Source organism: Tamandua tetradactyla, chromosome 2, assembly GCF_023851605.1.
Source record: "Tamandua tetradactyla isolate mTamTet1 chromosome 2, mTamTet1.pri, whole genome shotgun sequence".
Taxonomy (NCBI): Eukaryota; Metazoa; Chordata; class Mammalia; order Pilosa; family Myrmecophagidae; genus Tamandua; species Tamandua tetradactyla.
Window position 1 is genome coordinate 61,008,503 of NC_135328.1, and position 22,752 is coordinate 61,031,254.

A 22,752-nucleotide genomic window follows, 5' to 3' on the forward strand; every position below is an offset into this window, starting at 1 on the left:
TGATGTTTCAAAAAATAAAGATTTTTTTTTTGGTATTGAGACTACAAAACAGCAGAGATATACGTTATCTTCTTGGTTCCTGGGCACATACAGAAGTACGAGCTCTTCAAAGAACTGGGGGAGGCCCATCCCAGAGCTGAATAAAAAAATTTTAGGTGGCAGTCATAAACTTTTAGTTTTATCAGAAAGAGGGTTAAAAATTTGTGAAATAATAATTTGGAGACCTGGATAAATATATTATATTCATTATTTAAAGAATCACTCATTTGGGGGTGCCCAGAAGTTCAGTGGTAGAATTTTCGCCTGCCATGTGAGAGATCCAGGTTCAATTCCCAGCCCATGCACTCCAAAACAAACAAGCAAAAACATTCAATAAATGATGCTGCAATAACAGGTTATTCATCTGAGTTTCATGGAAACTCATGGAAAAAGAATGAAATGTGACGCCCACAACACAGCACACACACAAAAAGTCACTCATTAGAGAAAAAAAAATCAGTGTTAAGTATATGGTTTTATTGAGTTTTGCAGATGACATAAGAGTTATGGAACAGCTAAGACAAGAGTTACTTGTCCAGCCAATTAGGAGGAAGAAGATGAAAGAACACAAGAGGGCACTTAACCTAGTTAAGAAACTAGGTTACTGATCCATTAATAATATATCAGCAAACTAACTACAGGTATCCCCTAACACACTGTAGTCCTGCTACAGCCTATTATTCTCTGTAACAGTATCAAGAATCACTTTAAGCTATATCAGTTGTTAATGAATTTATTGCTGTGGTTTTCGGATTTTATCCTTAAAGAAATCTTGATGAAGACTGAAGCTGACATCCACCAGTAAGACAAACAAACATTAAAAACCTAAAAAAACAATCCCACATTCCAGCCCTGACCAGTCTCTGTGAGCACTACAACTGCTCAGTTTTCTAGATCAGTTTATGTCAGAAAGGGCAGAAAATGCAGAGTGGAACCATTAAAAGGAAAACATTAAAATGCAAATAAGAGCCTAAATCATTTTTTAATTGAAGTGGCTTTGACCTTGAGAGTAAACTGTGGGGCTGCAACAGAATTAGGCTTTATTAACAAAGCTAAAGTCCTTAATGTTTGTAATGGATTGAATCATGCCTTCCACAAAGACGTGTTCAAATCCTAAACCCCAGTCTTTTGCATGTGAACACATTTGTTTGTAGAATCTTCAAAGATTCTATTAGTTTAGGTAAGGCCAAACTCTAATCCGATATGACTGGAGTCCTTATAAGCAGTCAGTATAGGAGACAGGAGAAAACTGACCAGCAGAGAGATGGCTATGTGGCTTGCCAGAACAGCACAGATTTTGGAGACAGCACAATCCTGTTGATTTCTACCCCCTCAAACTGTAAGACAATAAATTCCTGTTGTTTAAGCCAACTGGTCTGTGGTATTTATAGAGAGCAGTCCTGGAAAACTAAGACAACGCTAAATGGAGGAGAGGATCAAACCTATATATGAAAGACTGATTAAAAGTAAGGGAATTACAAATCTCCATGTATCTGTAAACATTCCAGTAATGATGTCTGGAAGACCAAAATTTAGAGGAAAAAAACTCATAATATCATTATCATATCTAAGAAGCTCATAATAATTCCTTAATATCACCAACTATCCAATTAGTGTCCAAATTCCCATGAATGGCTCACTTTTTTAAATTGTTTTTTTAAATTGTGAAATGTGACATATATACAAAAAAGCAATAAATTTCCAAGTACATTTTAACAGGCATAGAACAGATTTTAAAGTTGGGTATGGGTTACAGTTCTATGATTGTCATTTCTTCCAGCTGCTCCAAGACACTGGAGACCAATAGTGATTCAGCAGCCATTCTCATTTGTCAAATCTTATCTTCTCTGTTATACTCCTCCTCTTTAAATAATAATATACACAAAACCAATAAATTTCAAACTACATCACAACAATTAGTTGTAGAACAGATTTCAGAGTTTGCTATGGGTTACAACTTCACAATTTTAGGTTTTCATTTCTAGCTGCTCTAAGGTACTGGAGGCTAAATGAAACATCAGTATAATGATTCGGCACTCATATTCATTTGTTAAGCCTGACCTTCTCTGTATAACCCCACGTGGAAGAGGCTGTTGATAATATGGGATAGGGCGATGGAACTAGTTGATGCTTGGGAGAGGCTGGCCCCTCTGCATTTCAAGATCTATCTGGTCCAGGGACGCATCTAGACGTTGTAGGTTTTGGAAAGTTACTCTAGTGCATGGAATATTTGTAGAATCTTATAGAATGCCCTAGGTATTCTTTAGGATGGGCAGGAATGGTTTTGGTTGGAGTTTGGCAAGTTACAATAGGTAGTAATGTCTAACTGAAGCATGTGTGAGAGTGGCCTCCAGTGTAGCCTCTTGACTGTCTGAAATCTCTGAGCCACTAATACCTTATTTATTACACTTTCCCCCTTTTGGTCAGGATGGCATTGTTGATGAATGGTTCACTTTTTAAAGATTAATATAATTTTTATTTTTTACATTTATTTGGGGGGGGTAATGTTAAAATTAAGACCTAAATAAGTTCCACATACCGTAATTTGTTGATAAGTCTCATCTCTTTTTTTTTCTTTTTGGTGCATGGTCCAGGAATTGAACCCAGGTCTCCCACATGGAAGGCAAGCATTCTACTACTGAACCACCCGTGCACCCTCTCTTTCTCTTTTAATATATAGGTTCTTCCCCATTGCTCTCTTTTTAAATTGTAATTTATTTGTGAAAGCAAACAAATAATTTGCCCTGTAGAAATCTCCAAGGTTTGATTCTGCTGATTCCATCTATGTGGTTTAACATATTCTTCTGGCCCCATTATTTCCTGTAAATCGGTAGTTAGGCATAGAAGTTCATTAAGACTCAGGTTCAATTCTTTTTGGCTAGAATACTTCACAGGTGCTGTTCTGTACTTCCAGCAGGAGCCATATAACATCTGGTTGTCCCTTCATGATGCTTGTGGCCTTTGATGATCATTGACTAGATCCATCAATTCACTGGAGACTTCAAAATGGTGGTTTTCTAAGTCTTTCATTCTTTCTTCATGTATTAGTTAAAATGTTTCTTAAGGAGAGCACTTCATAGAGGATCCATTTTTCCCCAATGTTCCACTCTGAAAAACTTTTAATTTTCATCAAAGTTGAATTTTCCAGTAAACATTTTATACCCACCAGATTCTAAAATTAGTATTTCTTATACTTGCTTTATCACATATTGACCTGTCCATGCCTTCATCCATTCATTAATCCATCTTAATTTTAATGCATTTCGAAATAAATTCCACACATCAGTAGTTTCCCCTAAATATTTCATCATGTACATAATGAACTGCAATTCAACCTATCACTACGGTTTTTCATGTAAAATTTACATACAATAAAATTCATTATATCAGGTACATAAACTTACTGAGCTTTGACAAATACATAAAACTTTGTAACCAACCCATCAAGATACAAAATCAAGGTAAAAGAGATTTTCTATATTTTCTTCTAGGAATTTTAAAGTTTTAGAATTAAAATTTAAGTTTTGGTCAGCTATGAGTTAATTTTTGTGTATGGTATGAGATATGGATCAAAGTTCATTTTGGTAGGAAAGAAAGTGCTCTAATGTTCTCTCAAGTCAGGGAGATTGTATTTTAAACAGCTTTACTTGAGGTTGATTGACATACAATAAATTGTATACATTTAAAGTGTACAATTTGATAAGTTTTGACATATGTATATCCTCCTGAAACCATCAGTACCTTCAAGATATGCACACGTTCCTGAAGTGTCTTTGTACTCTGTAAAAACATCAATTGATTATATATGTGGCTCTACTGATTAAATCTCTATCCTGCTTCACTGATCTATTTTCCTGTCTTGAGTCCAACCCCAGTCTTTGTTACTATGGCTTTAAAATATTCTTGAAGTCAGGGAGTATAGAAGTCCTCCAACTTTGTTCTTTTTCAAAGTTTTACAGAATATTCTAGGTCCAATGAAATTGCATATGAAGTTTACAATAAGTTTCAGTTTCTACAAAAATGCCTGCTGGAATTTTCATTGGAACAGATACAACATAGTGAGCAATTTTGAAAGCGGAAATTAGAGGAAGGAATCTAATATGATCCCAGGTTTCCTGTTTGAAACAGAGTGGGTCATGACAATAATACTCAAAATGGAGAAAAACAGAAGTATATTGAGGAAGTGGTAATGGGTTCCCATTTAGGTTTACTGACTGCTGGATACTTGTGAGATGGCCAGACTATGCTCTCAGGTAAGTAGCGCTACTTCAGACAGTCTTGGCTCCTCACCTCCACAAGAGGTGGCTTTACCAGCTGCAAGGAGATCTTCACTCATCCACAGGCTCGGGGGCCATGATCTGCAATTCCAAGTCTTACCTTTGCTTTGTGCTTTGACTTTCAGGACCAATCCTATTAGGCCCGTGTGCCACTATATACCTGATTCACCACCAGAAGTCAAGCCTCTCATTTCCAGCATGGCATAAACACTTACCTCAATACTGCTCTGAATATCTTCTAATAGGGTACTCCCTCTCCCCTGCCCCACATCCATCCCTGTCCTCCCAACCCTTTCCCCTCAGCTCTTTAAAATGTATTGTTGTGCTCACTTTGGCAGCACATACACTAAAATGTATTGTTGATTATCAGAAAACTTCCCTACATCTCAACTTCCTCTCTACTCATTTCCTATACCTTGTTCTAACAGCCTTCTCAGAGGGAGGTTTTATTTTCTCCTATACTCCACATTCCTCAGAGTCTGGAGGTAGGGTAGGCACTTCCACACAACCTCTCCTTCCTCCCTCAAAAACTCCAGCTCCTCTGAAGTTCATGTCTTTAGATTCTGCCATCCCAGAAACTCCTTATGACTATTGTTCTATTTTGCTAGCTGCCGGAATCCAATATACCAGAAACGGAATGGCTTTTAAATAAGGGAATTTAATAAGTTGCTACTTTACAGTTCTAAGGCCTAGAAAATGTCCCAATTAAAACAAGTCTACAGAAATGTCCAGTCAAAGGCATCCAGGGAAAGATATCTTGGTTCAAGAAGGCCGATGAAGTTCAGGGTTTCTTTCTCAAGTGGAAGGGCACATGGCGAACACAGTCAGGACTTCTCTCTCATCTGGAAGGGCACATGGTGAACACAGCATCACCTGCTAGCTTTCTCTCCTGGCTTCCAGTTTCATGAAGCTCCCTGGGAGGCATTTTCCTTCTTCATCTCCAAAGGTCACTGGCTGGTGGACTCTCTGCTTCGTGGTGCTGCAGCATTCTCTGCTCTCTCTGAATCTCCCATTCTCCCAAATGTTTCCTCTTTTATAGGACTCCAGTAAACCAATCAAGACCCACCCAAATGGTGGAGACATATCGTCACCTAATCCAGTTTAACAACCACTCTTGACTAAACCACGTCATCCAGGGAGATGATCTGATTACAGTTTCAAACATACAGTACTGAACAGGGATTATTCTACCTTTATGAAATTGGATTTAGATTAAAACATGGCTTTTCTAGGGGGCATACATCCTTTCAAACCAGCACAACTATCATGTCACTGCTTCATTTATCACTTCAATTCAGTGCTGTCACAGTCTGAAAATATATATGTGTATATGTGTGTCCAGCGCCACTTCTATCACCGTTCTTGATTAACTCACCAGCTACTTATGATGTACTATTTAGCACTCTGGACATTCCCTTCCTAGGCCTTCCTAGCAACAATGATCTCTTCCTCCACCCACCTTTACAATGTCATCTCCAAAAAATGTACCATTTAAAAAATCTCCATTACAGACACTCCATTGTCATATCATCACACTCTATTTTTCTAGATTCTTTTCTCTGATGTCTCTCTCCAATAGTCTCCAATGTAGGGAAGACTTCATTCAATAACTACACTCTTCCACTATCTTATTTATTTATCCTATGTTCATTTCCCTTCTTAGCCAGCCTAGGGCCCATGGTCCAGCACTTGTAAATGCCAAACCCACCTGTTCCTTCTTTCTGTCTATAGTTCTTGCCTGGTAAAATTCACACTCTGGCTAAACCCAATCACCTGCTTAGTCCACACAGACCAACTTTGCAGGAGAAAATCATTTCACAGTGCTGACTGAAATCACTTCACATTTATAACCATAATCTCAAATGGGCACTCACACTATAGATATTTTTACTCCCCAAGAAAACCATTTCACACTCATCTGATGAACTACTACAGTTTCATATAGAAAATAAGTACAATTAGAAAAGAAATGCTCTCACTTTCTCATCACAAATTCTACCAATATTCCTCCATCCATTTACACATATTTTGCCTTTCCTCTGGATGAAACTCCATCGAGTATTCTCTTCATCATTCCATCAATTTCGTCCTGTCTCCTGGATCATTCTCATCAGCACACAAAAGTATGGCAGTACTAAATTTAGTGTCTGTGCACATACACACACACAAAAAAACAACCTTGGCTCTAATCCTTTATATTTATAAGCCAATGATTTTGCTCACTTTCACAGCAAAATTTTTTGAAAGCACTGTCTACACTCTTTTGCCCTACTTTTCCACTTCCGACTCTCTGCTGAATATACATTAATCAGGTTTCCTGCTCATGATTCCACTGAAATGGACCTTGTTAGGGTTACAAATGACCCACATCTTACTAAATCCAATGGCCAATTTTCTCTTTATTTTACTTTTTGTTAGCATTTGACACAGTTCATCACTCCCTTTGTCTTGAAACACTTTTTTCTCTAACTTCCAAGACACTGTACTTTCCTTTTCTTTCAAATTCATCATATATTCCTTCTCAATTTCCTTTGCTAGCTCCTCTTCCTCCACCACTAGGCCTCTAAGTGTTGAACTAACCCAGTACTCTATCCTTTGACCACTTCATTTTTTTTCCCCTTCTCTAATTATACTCTCTCTCAGAACTTATCTGGCCACATGGCTTCAATTATGTTTACCTAATGATTCTCAGCTTTATATTTCCAGCTGAGACCTATGCCCTGACTTATAAACCATCCATCTCCTTACATGACATTTCCACTTTAATGTATAAGGTGCCTCAAACATAGTCTGGCCAAATATGAATTACTGATGCCCCCTAAAAATTGCATTTCCTAAGCTCAAGTCATTAAATAGGACCATCCATCCATCCAATTCTTTAGGCAAATAATAACTTAAGAGGTTTTTTTCCGGGTGGGCCACGGTGGCTTAGCAGGCAAGGACGCTTGCCTGCCATGCCAGAGGACCCGGGTTCGATTCCCGGTGCCTGCCCATGTGAAAAAAAAAAAAAAGAATAAAGAGGTTTTTTTCAAAAAATTCTTTTTGCCCTTCACACTAAAGATTCGATCCATCAGTAGATGTGTGTTCTAGTTTGCTAGCTGCCAGAATGCAATATACCAGAAACAGAATGACTTTTTAAAAAAGGGAATTTAATAAGGTGCTAGTTTACAGTTCTAAGGCCAAGAAAATGTCCCAATTAAAACAAGTCTATAGAAATGTCCAATCTAAGGTATCTTGGTTCAAGAAGGCCGACGACGTTCAACATTTCTCTCTCAGCTAGAAGGGCACATGGCGAACATGGCGGCATCTGCTGGCTTTCTCATGGCTCTACCAAAAAGGACTCTCTCCAAAATATTTCCTCTTTTAAAGGATTCCAGTAAACAATTCCACCTTCAATGGGTGAAGACATACTTCCATGAAAATCATCTAATCAAGTTACCACCCACAATTGGGTGGGCCACATCTCCATGGGAATAATCAAAATGCTCCCACCCAGCCATATTGAATGAGGATTAAAGGGCATGGCTTTTCTGGGGTCCACCACAGATTCAGACCGGCACAATGTGTTTCCAAAATATATATTAAGTTGGATAACTTCTTACTAAATCTGCTGTTAAACTCCGCTTCAGACCCCACTATGTCTATCTTGGGCTACTACATCAGAATACTAATGTACTCTTTTCTATACTTGCTCCCTGAAAGTCTAACCCATCAAGAAAACGGAGTCATTTTTGTAAAGAATAAAACTGACAACGTTATTCCCTTAATGTGCTTTATAGCTATGTTTTCCTTACATGCTGCATTTAGTTGCTTTGTCTCTTTAGTCTCCTTCAATCTTTGTTTGATTTTTCCATTGCGAAGAGTAAAGACAAGTTATTTTTTAAAATTTATTTATTAATTTAAAAAATTAAGAACAAACAAACAAAACATTAACATATCATTCGTTTCTACATGTATAATCAGTTATTCTCAATATCATCACATAGTTGCATATTCATCATTTCTTAGAACATTTGCATCAATTCAGAAAAAGAAATAAAAAGACAACAGAAAAAAAAATGATAACAGAGAAAATAAAAACGATTATACATACCATACCCCTTACCCCTCACTTTCATTGATCACTAGCATTTCAAACTAAATTTATTTTAACATTTGTTCCCCTTATTATTTATTTTTATTCCATATGTTCTACTCATCTTTTGACAAGGTAGATAAAAGGAGCATCAGACACAAGGCTTTCACAATCACACAGTCACATTGTGAAAGCTATATCATTATTCAGTCATCATTAAGAAACATAGCTACTGGAACACAGCTCTACATTTTCAGGCAGTTCCCTCCAGCCTCTCCACTACATCTTGAACAACAAGGTGATATCTGCTTAATGTATAAGAATAACCTCCAGGATAACCTCTCAACTCTGTTTGGAATCTCTCAGCCATTGACACTATGTCTCATTTCATTCTTCCCCCTTTTGGTAGAGGAGGTTTTCTCAATCCCTTGATGCTGGGTCTCAGCTCATTCTAGGGTTTTTCTCAATCCCTTGATGCTGAGTCTCAGCTCATTCCAGGATTTCTGTCCCACATTGCCAGGAAGGTCCACACCCCTGGGAGTCATGTCCCACATAGACAGGGGGAGGGCAGTGAGTTTACTTGTTGTGTTGGCTGGAGAGAGAGGCCAAATCTGAGCAACAAAAGAGGCTCTCTTGGGGGTGACTCTTAGGCTTAAATTTTAAATAGACTTGACCTATCTTTTGTGGGGTTAAGTTTCATATGAACAACCCCCAAGACTGGGGGCTCAGCCTATAGCTTTGGTTGTCCACACTGCTTGTGAGAATATCAAGAATTCAACTTGGGGAAGTTGAATTTCTCCCCCTTCTCACCATTCCCCAAAGGGGGCTTTGCAATTCTAAATATTGATGAAAATATTTAGATACTTTAAATATTTAAATATTTAAATACTTTTCCACTCACTGATCAAATCACTCAAGACCAGTTATTTTGAAGAAGAATATTCCTCTATTTGATTTTGTCCAAGTTTCCCCAGGTTTAGGTTCAAGTTATGCTCTTTTGGCAAGAATACAACCGAAGTGATGTTGTGTTCTTCTCAGTGCATTATATCAGGAGGCATATGATTTGATTTGTCCCAATACTGGTGATGTCAGCTTTTGGTTAAGGTAGTACCTTAATTTGTGGGAAGATTTTCTGAGACTATTAAAAATATCCCATTTTTCATCAAACTTTCACCCACCAGTTGCAGAAACCTTTACAGATTTTAAAACTTCATCATTCCTTCTATATTTATAACTGGCATTCTTCTGTAAGGAAGAGCTTTTCCTTCTCCCATTTTTATTCATATCAGTATGGATTAACTGATTCTTATTCAGGTTATAATCCATTATTATAATTGTTTCAGTTTCCTATGCTGCTCTTAGAAAAATCATGAAAAGTCAATTTAAACAATGAGAATTTATCAGCTTATGGTTTTGAGGCTAAAAGAAAGCCCAACAAAATGATGCTTTCTCTCTGAAGACTGTGGTGATTCTGGGATCCTTAGCTCATTACATGGCAAGGCATATGGTGGCATCTCCTGTTCCCAGCCTTCTCTTTGGGGTTCAGCTATTTCTTCTCAAGTCAATGTTGGTTGTTCATGCCTTTCCAGGAAACTGTCCATTTCATCTATGATGTCTAGTTTATAGCATATAGTTGCTTATGGTATCCTCTTATTAACTCCTTTATTTCTGCAAGTTTAGTCATTATGCCTTCTCTTCCGTTTCTGATTTTATTTATTTGTATCCTCTCTCTTTTTTCTTTTTTGGGTCAGCCTATTGCTTTGGTTGTCCCCACTGCTTGTGAGAATATCAAGAATTCTCCACTTGGGGAAGCTGGATTTTCCCCCTTTCTCACCATCCACCAGGGGATTTTGCAAACACTTTTTTATTCACTGTTCAAATGGATGATGGTTATTTAAAACACAATGAAATAAACTGAAAAATTTAATCCTGGTTATGAAGTTAATATTTAGAAATGAATGGCCTCAACCATACATATATGCAAGAATCAGTTAAAAGATATTACAGAAGAAGAATTCCATTTCCACAGCCCAAATGTCCATCAATAGATGCGTGGCTAAACAAGCTGTGGTATATACATACCAGGGAATATTACATAGCTGTAAGACAGAATAAAATCATGAAGTATGTAACAACATGGCTGGATCTTGAAGACATTATGCTGAGTGAAATTAGCCAGAAACAAAAGGACAAATACTGTATGGTCTCATGGATATGAACTAACGTTAATGAGTGAACTTGGAGAATTTCAGTTAAGAACACAGGTCATCAGGAGCTAGCAACAGAGTTGAGACTGAGTAATTGGTGCTGAAGGGATACAGATTGTGCAACAGGACTGACTGTAAAAATTCAGAAATGGATAGCACAATACTTCCTGATTGTAGCACAATAATTTAAGTACAGCGAATGAAGCTGAATGTGAGAATGACAGAGGGAGAAGGGTTAGGGGTACGTATGAAACCAGAAGGAAAGATAGATGATAAAGACAGATGGTGTACTTTATGAATGCCTAGAGTATACAATGATATTGACTAAATGAACAAATTTAAAAATGTGTTGCGTGAGGAAGAACAAAGGAATGTCAGTATTGCAGGGTGTTGAAAATAGATGGTCATTCATATTTTAAAACTTCCACTTCTGTGTGAGACTAAAGGGAGATATGTTTACTTGCTGCAAAATTTATATTTTATATCTTGATTAGGGCATTTCCTAATTTAACTTGTATGGTCAGTTGAATTGAACACCATGATTACATGGAATCTTGAATAGGACATGAGATCTTGTTGGAATGTACTGGTTAGAGTGATGCCCCGATATATCCACAGTAATCTGGGCATAGAATTAAAAAGTATTTGCAAAGTCCCCTTGGGGGACTGGGGAGAAGGGAAGAAATATTTAACTTCCCCATTGTGAGAATTCCTGATATTCTTGCAAGCAGTGGGGACACCCAAATCAATAGGTCGAGCCCTCGATCTTGGGGTTTGCCCATATGAAACTTATCCCTGCAAAGGATAGGCTACACCTATAATTAAAATTAGGCCTAAGAGTCACCCCCAGAGAATCTCTTTTGTTGCTCAGATGTGGCCTCTCTCTCTCTCTAAGCCAACACAGCAAGCGAACTCACTGCCCTCCCCCCTCTACATGGGACATAACTTCCAGGGGTATAAACCTCCCTGGCAATGTGGGACAGAAATCTTGGGATGAGCCAGGACTTGGCATCATGGGATTGAGAAAATCTTCTCAATCAAAAAGGGGAAGACAAAAATGAGACAAAATAAAGTGTCAGTGGTTGAGAGATTTCAGAGTCAGAGGTTATCCAGGAGGTTATTCTTATGTATTATATAGATATCCCCTTTTTAGTTTATGGTATATTAGAGTAGCTACAGGGAAGTACCTGAAACTATAGAGCTGTGTTCCAGTAGCCACGTTTCTTGAAGATGATTGTATAGTCATACAGATTTTGCAATGTGACTGTGTGATTGTGAAAACCTTGTGTCTGATGCTCCTTTTAGCTATGGTATAGACAGATGAGTAAAAATATGGATAAAAAATAAACAAATATAGGTGGAACAAAGGTTAAAATAAATTGAGTAGATTGAAATACTAGTGATCAATGAGAGAGACAGGTAAGGGGCATGGCATGTATGAGTTTTTTCTTTTTTCTTTCTTTTGCTGGAGAGATGCAAATGTTCAAAAAAATTATCATGGTGATGAATGCACAACTATGTGATGATATTGTGAACCACTGATTGTACACCATGTATAAAATATTTGTAAGTCAAGAATGTTCGTATGTTTGTTTGTTGTATCCAATAAAAATATTTAATAGAAATTCCATTTCCAATAGAAAAAATAAGATGAAAAACATAGGAATAAACCCTCAGCTAAAATCATGCAAGATTTATAGAATGAAAATAGTACAACTCTGCTAAGACTGCCACTTTAAGTAAAGATGGAGTAACAGGACTTACATTTGCCCTACTGTCTGAAACAACTGAAAAACAGACAAAATGTACAATGGCTCTCAACACTTTGGAAATCAAGAAACCAATGACAATGATCACTGAGAAACGGGAAGCAAATAAAGTATGTTTTACAATGGTGTCAGCCTTCTGCCTAGACAAAGTTTTCCGGCTGTGGTACAGGGAGGAGGAATCCAGGCAGTACCCAGAAGTCACCACGAGTTAAGGGATAGAGCTGGGAGCCCGAGAAGACCAGAGGCAGCCAGAGTTCCAGAGCAGCCAGAAGAAAAGACAGGACACAAAACTCTGGGGACCTAAAGAAGGTACCACTGGATATTCAGCAGTACATGCATGTGAGTAAAGCATCTAAGGTGGGATTAAAAAACACCTAAAAAGATATACTGTTATAGTAGCCATAGATCACATGCAGATGTAGGCAGAGAGCCTATTCCAGCACAATAGTGGAAAACCTTATAATAATAGGACATTGATACAGTACTTTTCTTTAGTATTTTACCTTTTTTTAAGGTCTTGCCTCAGTAGTGAGGAAAAATTATCCTGGACTTAAACACTGATATCGTCTGCCCAATAAAGCTTATAGGAATATCCGAAAAAAAAGTAAAACTCTTTCCAGTTACTTCAAAAAGTTAAAGTAAAACAAAGCTCAAGAATACAACAATATCTTTCAGTCAACAAAGTAAAATTTATAATGTCTGGCATCCAGCCAAACTATCAGGCATACAAAGAAGTAGGAAAATACACTCCATGAGGAGGAAGACAATTGACCAATCTAAACTGATCCAGAATTTATATATATAAAGTAGTAGATGAGGATAATAAAACATATAACAGTATTAAGATATTCAAGAAGCAGGAGAAAACACTGAACGTGTTAAGTAGAACCATGGAAGATACTTTTAAAAGATGTAAACAAACTTCTAGAGATAAAAAGTACAATGTCTGAGATGAAAAATATACTAAATGAGATTAAAGGCAGACTAGACACTATGGAAATTGAAAATCATGTTCTAAAATGCATTTGAAAAGATAGATAACATAGAATAGGCAAAAAAAATTTTTCATTGAACGTATATATCTCATTTTGTTTATCCATTCATCAGTTGATGAACACTTGCATCGCTTCCCACTTTTGTGTATTGTGAATAATCCCGCTATGGAATTGGCGTACAAATATCTAAGTCCCTCTTTCAGTTCTTTTGGGTATGTCTCTAGAAGTGGGATTGTCAGTAGTTCTCTGTTAAACTTTTCAAGGAATCCCCAAACTACTTTACACAGCGGTTGCACCATTTTGCATTCCCACCAACAGTGTATGAGTGTTCCTATTTCTCCACACTCTCACCAGCATTTTTTGTTTTCCATTTTTTTAGCTATAGCCATTCTAGCGTGTATAAGGTAGTATCTCATTGTGATTTTAGTTTGCATTTTCCTAGTGGGTAATGATGTTGAGCATCTTTCATATGCTTATTGGCCACTTGTTATCTTCTTTGGAGAAATGTCTATTCAAATCCTTTGCCCGTTTTTAATTGGGTTGGTTGTATTTTGCTATTGAATGATCAATTTACTTCAATTAGTCAACAAAATGAACAAAATATTTGTGCACATACTTCACCATAGAAGATATATGGAGAGCACAGTAAGGTCATGAAAAGAAGCTCAACATTGTTAGTCATTTGGGAAACACAAACTAAAACCACAGTGAGAAACACAGCTATTAGAATAGCTAAAATTAAAAAGACAACATACCAAGAATTGGCAAGGATGTATGTAACTGGAAGTATCATATACTCTTAGTGGGAACAAAAAAAAACCGGTACAACCATTTTTTCCATGTTGGAAAACAATCTGATGGTTTCTTAAATATTGAACATAAGTACAACAGGATTCAGTCATTCCATTCCTGAGCATTAACCGAAGAGAAAAGGAAAAATATGTCCATATAAAGACTGATACATTTATGTTTATAGCAGCATTATTTGTAATAACCAAAAGTGGTAAAATCGGAGAGCGCAGACAGTGATGGCGCTCGGTCCTGGTCGGCAGTGCAAGCGTGAACGGTTGGGCTCAGAGCGGCTCAGGGAGACATGGCCTTTATCCTGTCCTTGCTGCTGCAGGGACCCTGTTGTGTGGCGATGCCAGAGCCACTCAGCGCGAGGAGAGCGTCCTCAAGAACAGTGCTGGAGAACAGAGCAGGGAATGGACAGATTGGGAGAGAAGCCAGGTATTAAATCTCAGCTAATGAACTTCATTTGATCTGTAAGAGTGCCATTGATAACAGCAAACCCAATTGCAATTGTATTACTTTTATAATTTGAGTGAAGATACACAAGGGAAATGGAGACCCGGAAGAAGACATGCAATGCAAGCAGAAGTTATTTCTTCAGTCATTATTGGAACATAGATATCTTAGCTGGCCAACGTTGCATTTGACAAAAATGTAAAGTTGACAATAAAATAAGAGTTCTTATTTACCTGACTTTTAAAAATGCTGTACTTGTAGTTTCATTACAAAAAGATCAGATTAATACAACAGAGATAGTATTGAGAACTGAAATACATTTGATATTTTTACCATGCCATGATAAAATTTGTTAAAAAGGACCAAGACTGTCACGTTTATGTTCATAAGAGATTCTTCTCTCCCTTACTTCTCAGGGATGATTTTGTTGTTTTTGTTTTCCCAAATTGTTGACATTCCTTACGACTTAGTTATGATGTGAGATTGATTAGTCCCCTAGAAAAAATTTATAAAAGACTTTTGAAACTAATTATTACATATAAAACAATAAATAGGTAATGTACAACTTTTTGGTTAAATAATGTGGCTACATATTGTCTCAGCCATGGGAAAAAATCAAATTTATATTAACTATTAAGGAGCAGACCTCTCTGATTTCAGGGAGAAGTCTAATTTTGTAAATCAGTCATTCACATGATGATTGTGTCTTTGTTTTAGGGTATTTCATGCATTTATTATTTAATCGATTTGCCTGAATAATTAGACTCAACCATATTTCTACTGGTAGGAAAATCTGTGTAGAAAAGTCTGTGCCCTTTTTACAATGATGATTTATTTTTTTTAATTAGCATAAATACAAACCTACAAGAGCAATCCTAAAAAATCACAATTAAATTATACTACATAACAAAATTTATATTTTGACTAGTGCATTTCCTAATATAACTTATGTGGACAGCTTAAATGAACACCATAAGTACATGGAACCTTAAGTAGGGCATGAGATTTTGTAGGTTTGTCCAGAGTGATGCCCTGACAAATCCCAGAGGGATTTGAACAGCGAATAAAAAAGTATTTGCAAAGTCCCCTGGAGGAATGATGAGAAAGGGGGAACTTTTTCTCCTTTCTTCCCAAGTGGAGAATTCTTGCTATTCTCACAAGCAGTGAGGACAACCAAAGCAATAGGCTGAGCACCCAATCTTGGGGGTTGTTCATATGAAACTTAATCCCACAAAGGATAGGCTAAGCCTACTTAAAATTAAAATTAGGCCTAAGAATCACCCCCAAGAGAACCTCTTTTGTTGCTCAGATGTGGCCTCTCTCTCTCAGCCAACACGACAAGCACACTCACTGCCCTCCCCCTCTCTATGTGGGACATGACTCCCAGGGGTGTGGACCTTCCTGGCAACGTGGGACAGAAATCCTAGAATGAGCTGGAACTCAGCATCAAGAGATTGAGAAAACCTTCTTGACCAAAAGGGGGAAGAGAGAAATGAGACAAAATAAAGTGTCAATGGCTAAGAGATTCCAAACAGAGTTGAAAGGTTATCCTGGAGGTTATTCTTACACATTAAATAGATATCACCTTTTTAGTTAAGGTGTAACCAAGAGGCTGGAGGGAACTGCCTGAAAATGTAGAGTTTTGTTCCAGTAGCCATGTTTCTTGAAGATGATTGTAAAATGATATAGCTTTCACAATGTGACTGTGTGATTGTGAAAACCTTGTGTCTGATGCTTCTTTTATCTACCTTATGGACAGATGAGTAAAACATATGGATTAAAAATAAATAATAGGGGGAACAATGTTAAAACAAATTTAGATTGACATGCTAGTGGTCAATGAAAGGGAGGGGTACAGGGTATGGTATGTATGAATTTTTTTCTGTTTTCTTTTTGTTTCTTTTTCTGAATAGACGCAAATGTTCCAAGAAATGATCATGATGATGAATATGCAACTATGTGATGATATTGTGAATTACTGATTATATATGTAGAACAGAATGATCAAAAGTTATGAATGTTTGTGTTTGTTTGGTGTTTTTTGGTTTTTTTAAAATTTTAAATAAAAAAACATATGGATTAAAAATAAATAAATAATAGGGGGAACAAATGTTAAAATAAATTTAGATTGAAATGCTAGTGATCAATGAAAGGGAGGGGTAAGGGGTATGGTATGCATGATTTTTTTTCTGTTTTCTTTTTATTTCTTTTTCTGAATTGATGCAAATGTTCTAAGAAATGATCATGATGATGAATACAAAAAAAATTATACTACATAAAAAGACTATGTTTATTGTGAAGGATTTACCTCCCCCAAAATGATCACGTTTACATTTCCTGGTGGAAACATTAAAGGTGTGTGAATTTAATCATTCATTCTTTCTGACAATAGAACATTTATGCTGGATAAGCTGTACGTATGCTTTTGTTTTTAAGTCTTAGACCATCTTGAGAGGTTATTTGCTCACCCCATAATACAATTTTGTGTAAAAAGGTTAAAACTTTGCAATGTTTTTTGTGGAAATTATCAGTTATAGTATTTTGAAGGGATGGAATGACATTTTTGTTTAAAAGAGAACATTTGTAAATAAACCTGACTTTCCAAGTTAAAAAAAGGTGAAATTCAAATGTCTATCAATCAGTAAATGGATAAAGAAATTGCGGTATATGCATACATTGGGATACTAATCTGCAATAAAAAAGAATGACCACTGATACACACAACAAAATGGTTACATTGAAATAGTTGTGCCAAATGAAAGACAGATGTAAGTGTGCATAAAGGATATGATTACATTTATATGGAATTCTAGAAATGCAAACTAATTGTGATAGACAATCACTTGAGATAGACAATCATTTGAGAAGAGGATTACAAAACTCACAAAACTACAAGATAACATTTTCCACCTCTTGGATGGACAAGTTATAAGATTTAGCCAAAGTAAATTGACAAGGATATGAGAAGAGGCACTAAAACTTTTTTGAGAGTTTGATATTGTACAATATCAATATTGTGTAGTATGATACAATATAGGCAATATCAATATTTAATATACTAAATAAATACACCCTTTGACCCAGAAATTTCACTCTTAGGAATTCTTCCTGCAAATATATGCATACATATACAAAGACTTGTATATATGAGAGTCATGCGTCAGCATTATTATAGTAAAAAATATAACTAAACATCCAAAAATAAGGCACTGAAGGTAAACTGTGATACAGCCATGTCAAGAGAGTACAGACATGAGAGAAAATTATATGCACTAAATATATTTATATTATTAAATGAAATAGAAGGAAAAGAGTGTGCATAATATGCTTCCATTTATAAAGAAAAACATGAAAATTCATTTATTTTTGTGTATTATAGATTACTTTGGAAAAAAATACACAAGATTTTAAGAGGAGTAGCTGACTCCAGGGAAGGAAAATGGGAGGTGGGAGACAAGGATGGGAAAGAGACATACTATATACCCTTTGTGCCTTTTGAACTTTCTATGAATAGGTACGTTTACTTTATTTTTATTAGAGAAGTTGTAGGTTTAGAGAAAAATCATGTATAAAATGGAGAGTTCCCACATGATGCCTTTATGAACACCCTGCATTAGTGTGGCATTTTTGTTACAATTCATGAAAGAACATTTTTATAATTGTACTGTTAACTATAGTCCATCATTTATAATAGTATTCAGGTAACTTTCCTTCAAAAAAAATGTAGTGCTTGAAATAAAATAAACGCCAAGGCTTTCTTTCAAGTAGACTCAGGCTTGCTCCGCCAATCTTCCCTCACAATTCCTCTCCACTCCACCCAACTGCACATCTGTTTAGAACTAAACTTCATTTCTCATTGCTAAAGGAAATCTGTGCGCCATGCCTCAGTGTTTTCATTTGTTGGTAAGTTATGCTCCCACCTGGAATGCTCTCCTTTCCCCTACAGCCTGTACTTTTAGACCCTACTCCAATGTCACATTTTTCCCAGGAACCCTTTCTGGTCACCCTGATTCTCAATTTTCTCTCTCTTGAAAGATTATGTTTGAGACCTGAGCCTCAAGAGGACATAAAATTATTTAAAGAAAATCATTGACTCTTGCTATATGTGAAGTTAATCTTATATTTGAAACTAGATTTTTTAAGTATCCTGAGAGTGGGCATGCAATAAATTCAAATGTCTTTCTACCCTTGATACTGACCCGCTTAGTGTCTGAGTGTTTATCACACCTGCTGGGTGGGGTACTGGATACTGGAAGAAGAATCAAATAGCCTTTTCAGAGATTTCTAGCCTATTCATTTTGGGGCTGTAGAATCATGCTCATTAGAGCAAGAACTTCTCAAAGAAAATTGAGAAATCCTAGTGTATTGGCGATATAGTACAATGACCAAAGGGCCGAGGAGGGAACATAAGTGTATAAATGAATAAGCAGGATATAGATATAAGAGTAATGGGTTCTAGGGCAGAGTGGGAAACACCTGCCCTACCTAAGGTTTTTTTTTGTTGTTGTTGTTTGTTTGTTTGTTTGTTTTGCATGAGCAGGCACTGGGAATCGAACCCAGCTCTCCAGCATGGCAGGTGAGAACTCTGCCACTGCACCCCCATTGCCCGGCCCAGCCTAAGGTTTTGAAATTTCAAGCTAAAACAAAACTCTTTAGGCAAACAACCTACATCAAGAATAGAGGACTAGATCCAACCATGAGTAACTCCTTTGTGTTCCTTAGGTGAAAGTGGTCCCTGCCATCTCTGCTGGCAGAATACTGTAACGCTACAGAGGCAGGTCTGGAATATCAAGTGTTGGACAGGCCTCAAGAAGTGAGCCTCATTCACACGCGTTCCTTAAAGGCAGTGTTTACCCTCTCTTGCCCACAAAGACTCTGCTTAGTGTTATTTAAAGATGCTGCTGCCTTGGTGTTTTCCTGCCACATCAGCCAAGGTCCTCTGCCTTAATCTCCATTAATCACCAGTAATAATACCTGTAACATCAAAGTTCTTTGTTTCCAAGCCTTAACCAATTCTGGCTGCCCTAACCTGTTTTGTGCTTTTCAGGTATATAACCAGCTAATGATGGGGGAGTTGGTGGAGGGGCTTCTATTAATGTCACTCTTTCTTATAAGGTTCCCTGTGTGCATAAACGCTCAGCTTTCTGGGGAAGAGAGAAGATGTTGTCTTAAATTAGAGAACTGAGGCATCAGCTTAATGTAGGCGTGGAAAATGGAAAGAGAATGGGAATACAGACACTGCCTGTGACTGTGGTACCTTTGGTCCCAGACTCTAACTCTCACGGACAAACAGATGCCCTCATCTCTAGACTAAAATAGTACACGAACTTCCCTTCGACATTACTATGTCCTTGGGAATCAGGAGGGCTTTGTGATGCAGTCTGGTGGCCTGGTTCCATCGTCTGTGAGGTAGAGATGACAAGGCATAGCATTAGGAATCATTAGGCACCAGGATCCTGGACGCCTAGATTCAGGGATGGCTGGTCTCCTCATGCTAATGAGGTTTGGACCATGTTGAGCCCAACTTATATTCTGTGGGGTGCTGGATATCCCTTATATACCTGCAGCTCCATATTCATCATTATTCTAATTATTTGGCAAGTGAAAAGGAGTCGTAATGGATTAAAGTTGGAACCCACGAGAAGCTGCAGCAGGGTATGGAGACACTATAACCTAAATTAAACTGGTTAAGCCTTAGTTAGGAAACTTTTAAATTATCAGTTTCTCTCCTTACCACCCCCTTCAATTTTTAAAAAATATACATTCGGTTACTACTGAATAGTGCTTTTCTTCTTAGAGCCTAGAAATTAATCCTTACCAGGCCCTCCCTACAGTGTACTCTAATTAAAAAGCCAAAAATCTCTCTACCTGGTTGGGTTGAGGCGAAGTGTGGTAGAGGATATAGAGTCTTAATCACTGGATTTCAGAAGTCCTCCCAATTTGGGTGATTTTTCTGGTTGGTGCTTAAGAATTTAGTAAGCTGAAGCCCTTTGGCAACTGGAAACAACTACCCTTTAATCTGTTCTCCTCATCTTCTTTCTCATCCTGATCCTTCCTCAAAACTACCATTGAAATAGGGTGGGAAGTATGGAGTATAGAAGAGCCTCAAAGTGAGTCAGAAATGAATACAGAAAGAAAATGAGTTAAAAAAAAAGTGAAGTGGGGAAAAGAAAGTCAGAGAGTATATAAAAAACATACAAAGGGATTAGGAAATATTTATGGGTTTTGTCTCATTATGAATGTGAAAAAGAAAATGTTGTCTAAGTTTCACATTTAACTTTTTTGTCTTTAAGTGCCATCAAAAAGTCAGACAAAGGGCTAAAGATGGAGCATCAGGAGGTAAAGTTTCAATCTCTCCTCATACTCCCCTCCACTACAGGCAACAGCCTCATAGATCCTGACTCCTTGGCTCTTGAGGGCCCAAGAGCCAGGTCCTCTAATCACTGAAGGCTCCAATTCCAAAAATGACAACTTCTCACATTCTTCCTTGAATGGAATATCAGAGCCTGGGTATATTCCAAACCTCTCTGCCTTATCTCCCTAGGAATAAGAGATAAGGAAGTAGGCAGAAGTCCTAAACTGTGTCATCTACTGGTTTTAAGGTTTTGAGGAAGCCACTGTGTCTCAATGTTGTTACCCATAAAATAGGCATGAAATTGACAATACTGCTTCAGGCTGTGGATGTGATATCAAATGAAATTAAGATTGAGATAGCACACCATAAATGTTTTAAGATATATACAGACTTGGCTCTTGTGGTTTACACCCTCTTTTCAAAGTCTATGGTCTTATTACTCAGTTTCCTAGGATGTGATGTGATCTCTCTCCCATCCCACATAACAATTCTGCTTTCTCAGATAGGAGAGCTTCCAAGAAAGTAGCTGAGAAAACGCAGGAGCTGCTCTCCCTAATGAAAAGGTGATCTCTTGTTTTCACTGTTTCCCAAACTCTAGCATCGCCTTTGATGAGCTGTCAGCTTGGTCCAGGGCAAGGATGAGAAAAGCTATAAGGACTGGGCAGGAGCCATGCAAAGTGGAGCCTGGTTAACAGGCTGAGAAGGTCGCCAGAGTAGAGAGGGTCAGATACCCCAAGAGGGAAGAATCTCTCAATTTTGCTCTTGGTGCTAGAGCCACAGCAACCTGGAATTCAAGGGCTAACTATTGATTAGTTCATAAAAGACTCTACATGGGCTTGAACACAGCAATGAAACAGTTATCCAGTCAAGGGAATGGATTTTGCATAAATAAGTCATCATTATCATATTCTATTTATACCTAAGCCCTTTCAAAGGTAGACTTCTCTGAGTGTCTGGATCTTGCTGACATTAATCCTGTGGTTGGTCTTTGGTAAGGCCAGGTCCTGCGACAGCCATCAGATAGAAGCTTATCAGCTTAACCTCTTCTTAAGATCTATAGAGACATTTCAAGAGAGGAATAGTTATATCTTTTCAAAGGCAAAGGACTATATAATCTGTACACACTTACATTCACTTGCAACAAAAAATATACCCACTCTTCAATAAAATAAAGCCTACTATTTCCTATACAAAATATTTAATCCAGATTCATTTAGAAATACCTAAATGGAAGGGTGATGTGTATACACATGACTTGTATTTATGAAAAGTACTGGAAAGTAAAGTTCATTACTGTACAACCAAATGAAAAAAAAAATTCTCTAGAGGACAGGATTGGTTCCAAACAGATATTCTGTACATGGGCCAGGAACAGGGCCCAGCCCCCAGGATGCAGAATGTGGTTCCCACAAGGATATCATCCCCCATAATATGAAAATGCTCATTACCAAGCTTTGATGTTTTTAGCCCTAAACAAAACTGACTCAGGGTTCTGCCTGATGATGTTCCTGGCGATGTCACATCAGCTAACCACTTGGTGGCCCTATATGCATGGTTCCCATCTCCTAATTCAGCTTCTCAAAACAGGTCAACAATGGACTCCCAAACTCCAGGCACTCACTTAGGGTCCTCCCCTCTCCTGGGCTGTCCAAGACCTTGACATTCCAGATCTTCAGCTCAGCCAGTGCTAACCCACCAAATGCCATTTTCTCAGGAAGAAAACCTAAGGGATAGATTCTTGCAGGGTAGGCCTTACAGCTAATAAGACTAGCAGAGGGCAGTGCCTA

The 22,752-nt window shown here is 37.5% G+C and overlaps 1 protein-coding gene across 2 annotated transcripts in view; it reads left to right on the forward strand.

Moving 5' to 3' along the window:
* The window catches only part of LOC143673389 (protein SPATA31F1-like), a 33,774-nt gene that overhangs the window by 7,037 nt on the left and 3,985 nt on the right, over positions 1-22,752 (forward strand). The window contains exons 1-3 of one of the 2 annotated variants that reach the window (XM_077147838.1): positions 20,015-20,265; positions 20,904-20,949; positions 21,468-21,528. In XM_077147838.1, coding sequence (XP_077003953.1) covers positions 20,122-20,265; positions 20,904-20,949; positions 21,468-21,528 — 251 coding nt within the window. In that variant the 5' untranslated portion in view covers positions 20,015-20,121. Of the gene's footprint in view, positions 1-20,014; positions 20,266-20,903; positions 20,950-21,467; positions 21,529-22,752 lie in introns of those variants that run through there. The other variant, XM_077147841.1, reaches the window with a different exon arrangement.